Source organism: Arachis ipaensis, chromosome B9 (genome assembly GCF_059453495.1).
Source record: "Arachis ipaensis isolate K30076 ecotype BB chromosome B9, ASM5945349v1, whole genome shotgun sequence".
Lineage (NCBI taxonomy): Eukaryota > Viridiplantae > Streptophyta > Magnoliopsida > Fabales > Fabaceae > Arachis > Arachis ipaensis.
In genome coordinates, this window is record NC_142444.1 from 159,101,247 (window position 1) to 159,105,569 (window position 4,323).

Sequence of the window (4,323 nt, forward strand, 5' to 3'; positions counted from 1 at the left end):
TAAATACATATATAATTTAATTTATTTTTAATATATATTTTATTTTAGTAATTAATTTTATTATTAAAAGAATATCACTTAGAACTGGAATTGGAATAAAGAATGGTGGCTTACCTCAGCTGAAGTGAACTGAGTTTGACTTCTGAGTTCTCACTGAGACAACAAAACCCCGACACATATTCCTACCTACCCTCTCAATCTCATCGTATAACCCACTCTCTCTCAAAAGATAAATAAATCCAACCACAACCATACAATAATATTCAACATTTCAAACTTGTTCTCCCATCCTGTTTCTCTTATTATTATAAAGACAAGGTCCAACCCCCATGTTGCTACAAAAGATTCCATTTATACTACCTACTAATAAGTAATAAGGCAACAAAAAAGAAAAGTGGAAAAATTAAAATTACAACGGTGGTTGTGGTTTTCATTTTGAACCTTGGCCAGAGGAGGTAGTAAAGTTTCGCCGTTTCGACCACGCTCCCTTGCTCCCATAAATTATGAACATGCACGCCATTTCACACCCCGCTCAGCACGTCGTCGTTTTTTGATTCAAACCAAATTGGGGGATCACAATTACAGTAGTAATTAACGAATTTAATGAGTGCCATTTCCCACTTAGTAATAGTAGTATATGTTGAGTTCATTCAAAAAGACGTAAGGAAGAAAGAAAGGGTGCAACAATTAAGAGTTAATTGCGGGTGTCGTATATGTTCAGTTCATTCAAAAACGCTGTGACATGGACACGTGGCGTCGTCTGAGATGTGGAGAAACGATTGAGATGAGCCCACCCAATGGGGGCCGCATCTTCGATCTGTACACCATCTCGTCGTACGGCCTACGGTAGAACTTCAGGTACGCCGAGAACGATTCCCTGCATCTCTCTCCCTTCCTCACCTGCCCCTCTCGCCGGAAGAACGCCGCCGGAGACTGAAGGAACGACGCCACTCCCGCTCGATGCGGCTCCGTCACGCGCTGCGGCATCGGCGTCGACGGGAACAGGTCCTTCCTCGTGGCAGCTGGGCCGTTGATGCTGCCACGTGGCGTCCTGGCGACGGGCGATGCGAAGGAGAGAGAGCGAGCGTTGAGTGGCGAGATGAGTGCTGGGCTTGTGGGCCCAACCTTGGATGCTGACGTGTCGGTAAGGCTGAGGTACCAGGGCTTGAGGGAGTCCAGGTGGTGGGATACGGTAAATGAGAAGCGGGACGAGGAGCAGGAGCCAATCTTGGCCGTTGATTTGATTGTGGACGGATCGAATCGTAGGGACGATGCTCGAGGGTACGTTTCGAAGTGGCTCAAGTCCATGGATTCTTCGAACTCCAACGATGACACCACTGTTATCCACGCTGATAACTCCACGAACGGACGAACACCCTGCACCCGCACAAGTACTGTGAAATTTAAATTTAATTTGATATAATCTTCAAAACGGTAGATATTACATATGTGTACTTATTTTTCATATAGTCAAATTTTAATAGTAACTAATCACATGAAAACATATTAAATATCACAAGGCAAAGAGTGTAGTGGTTAGTGGTTAGATTTGAATTTGAGATAATGTAGAAAGCTCTCCCTTATCTTATAGAGTAATAGCATGAATAATGGATGATGATGATTATGTGCTTTTGAAAAAGGAAAAGTAGGAAGTGGTAGTGGATGGCTGGGGCAGACCTAAAAAGGAAAGGATCGGAGATAGGAAGTGGTCCGTCCGTTCCATATTATATATATTGAAGATGGTCAAACACATGACAAACAAAACATATATACATGCAAGTGGCACATGGGTAACAGTACATGGTAGACTTCTAAAATTAGGCATGTAAGGAATTTGAATTGGTTAGTTATTTTCTCACCTTCCACAAGTATGCGAAAAGGGAGGGAGGGTCTATCACAAACGCTTTGCTTAGCCGGCCTGGGTAGTACTCCGCCACTATTTTCAGTGCTCCCACCAACATGTTCATAAATGCAGATGCTGACCTGTAAAAGCCTGCCCCCACTAATATTGTTATTTCATCTTAAAAGGGGTGTTAGTGCAAGCTAAAAAGGAGGATCACAAATTCACCACACTCACTACACTATACCATTATTTAAGGAAACAATATACAGAATATTAATAACAACTCCAATTCCCGATATTACCCTTTAGCAGTAAACATGGCAACTAATGAGGGGGGGCACTCCGGACATTATCTGCGACCCATTCAGGCTCTGCCGGGATTCATTGTATCCCCTGCTATCTCATTTATTGATTCTGATCCCTCAATCTTTTCTGTTTCACCCTCCCCTGATTTCATTTCCCCTTTTACTCCTTTGTTTGTTTCTTTCTCATTAATTAATGTTAGCTTCAAAGGGCAATACAGGGATTTTGGGACATGTGACTGACCAATGTGCACTATACCTATACTACTACTTACTTGCGTCGAAAAGCATCACAAATTCTTCTACGTTTTTTGGCATCGTTGAAATTGCTACCTCCATTGTGAATACCAGCAAACGGGTCAACCTTCATAAATTCAAAAAAATATATAAAATTAAAAGCTTGTAGTAAGATATCAAGAATAGTCAAAAAGAATTGTTCTCGTGTTTGGTAACTTACAGTTTTTGAGAATGTAACTTGGTATAGTCTTGTTTCATCCGGAAAATCTGTCACCAATTAAAAATAAAGAATAAATTAAACAATTCAAACCAATTCAAGTCAGATAAATGAAGTACTGAGATTACCAAAACAGGTCTGAATTCTTCGTCATGACCAGCTACATAGGCCAGTCCATCAGCTAGTTCAGCTGAGAAATCATCAGCTATCAAATATTCTGTTTTTCAAAAATTTTAAAACCGAAAATTATTATTATTATTATTATTTCAATAAAAAGGATAAAAAAATTGAAAAGAAAAGGACAAAGAGATTTGGTATTTGGGTATGATGATGTTCTTTTTCTTTGACGCATAATTCAAAACAAACAAAAAAAAAAAAGAAAAAAGTAAAGCAAGATTCAAAAAGTAACTGAAAATGCATATACGATACCAGTGACAATGGTGTCTCTCCATGAAAGGCATGCCCTGAGTTGCTTTGCTGCCTTTTTCACATTATCACCCTTGGCTTTCAAAAACCGTTTCACACAACCATAGTTACAGAACTTCTCCTGCACAACCATAATAACAAACTCAGTAATAATTCTATGGTAGAAACTCAGGTGCAGTTGATTTCATGTGAAGTTGATACCTGAGAACCGTTAGATGATTTGACTGATTTGACTAAATTTTCATCTAACGACTCTCAGATATCAACTTCACGTGAAGTTGACTTCACCTGAGTTTTCACCTAATTCTATATCATATTGCAAACAGTAACCTCATGAAGAAGATGAGTGAGAAAGAGAGAGAGAACCTGCTTGAGAGTGAGAGGGGTTTGTTTTCTGATGATCTCAAGAACAGCTTCAACTTTGGCTGCTTCCTTGCGATCACTCTTCTGCTCATAATCATCTTTCTTCCCCATATTTAAACGCACGTAATCAATGTGTGACGGCGCTCTCCGATGAACCGAATAATCTCCAACACCACAAACAACAACAACTACTGATATTATTATTCCCAACTTCTGCTTCACGCAACCATCATAAATCAATAATAATAAACAACCTAGCTTCTATATATGGAATTCGAACTCACACAGAGAGAGATAGAGAGAGAGAGAGAGTTATGGAAGTGAAAAACGTTGAATAAAGTGAAGAAGGAACATAGAGGCTCTATTTATTATGATGAAAACGACACAAGTTAACGGCGTTTAATTTGTTTAGCGCTCAAAGGCTTTGGGCTTTTTATTTTTTGAAAAAATGAATCAAGAGTCGTTAGGAAATGTCAACGGAGTTAGTTTGTTGCATGTGTTAGGGTTGAGAGAGAAAACAGAAAAGTGAGGGAGGGTCAATGTGGTAAAATAGCACGCAGCTAGATCAGAGACCACTCACCACCGCAATGATATTGATTATTAATGCCTCATCCGACACGGATTCTTAACAGAAAACGCCCTCTTTACAATCATTAATCAACCATTTAATGCTTCTTAATTCCTTGTTCCCTTAACTACTTATATATTGTACTATTATTTATTGTCATGTCAATCAACGGGGACACTTATTAATTAAGGTCTCAATCTCTGTTTTCTTTTTTTCTTAACTAAAAATCTTTACCCTTAATTTATGGAATGCCATCAATGATCTAAGAGTTAATTGGTGCCCCTCTCTTTTCACTTTTTAGGCAAGTTCCTAAACCCACTAATACTTGGCCCCTTAAGTAAAACAGAGAACTATATAGATAGCTAAG

The 4,323-nt window shown here is 39.1% G+C and overlaps 1 protein-coding gene across 2 annotated transcripts; it reads right to left on the minus strand.

Annotated features, from left to right (window-relative positions):
- Positions 1–262: 262 nt before the first annotated feature.
- Positions 263–3,910, minus strand: LOC107619250 (uncharacterized). 2 transcript variants are annotated; one of them, XM_016321507.3, is made up of 7 exons: positions 3,392–3,910; positions 3,029–3,146; positions 2,728–2,816; positions 2,603–2,649; positions 2,421–2,509; positions 1,860–1,993; positions 263–1,377 (listed from the first exon to the last, which is right to left on the minus strand). In XM_016321507.3, the coding sequence occupies exons 1-7, from the start codon at positions 3,497–3,499 to the stop codon at positions 727–729; spliced, it is 1,236 nt and encodes a 411-aa protein (XP_016176993.1). In that variant the 5' UTR covers positions 3,500–3,910; the 3' UTR covers positions 263–726. The 2 variants fall into 2 exon arrangements, with proteins under 2 accessions (XP_016176993.1, XP_020966879.1); XM_021111220.2 differs by having other exon boundaries at positions 1,860–2,002.
- Positions 3,911–4,323: the final 413 nt, after the last annotated feature.

Excerpts from the sequence above, each read along its gene's own strand:
- LOC107619250 (XM_021111220.2), bottom strand. The coding sequence starts at position 3,499 with ATGGGGAAGAAAGATGATTATGAGCAGAAGAGTGATCGCAAGGAAGCA. Across the intron at positions 2,510-2,602 it reads AAGTTACATTCTCAAAAACT|GTTGACCCGTTTGCTGGTAT; the intron begins GTAAGTTACCAA and ends GAATTTATGAAG. Across the intron at positions 2,003-2,420 it reads TGTGATGCTTTTCGACGCAA|TGGGGGCAGGCTTTTACAGG; the intron begins GTAAGTAGTAGT and ends TAACAATATTAG.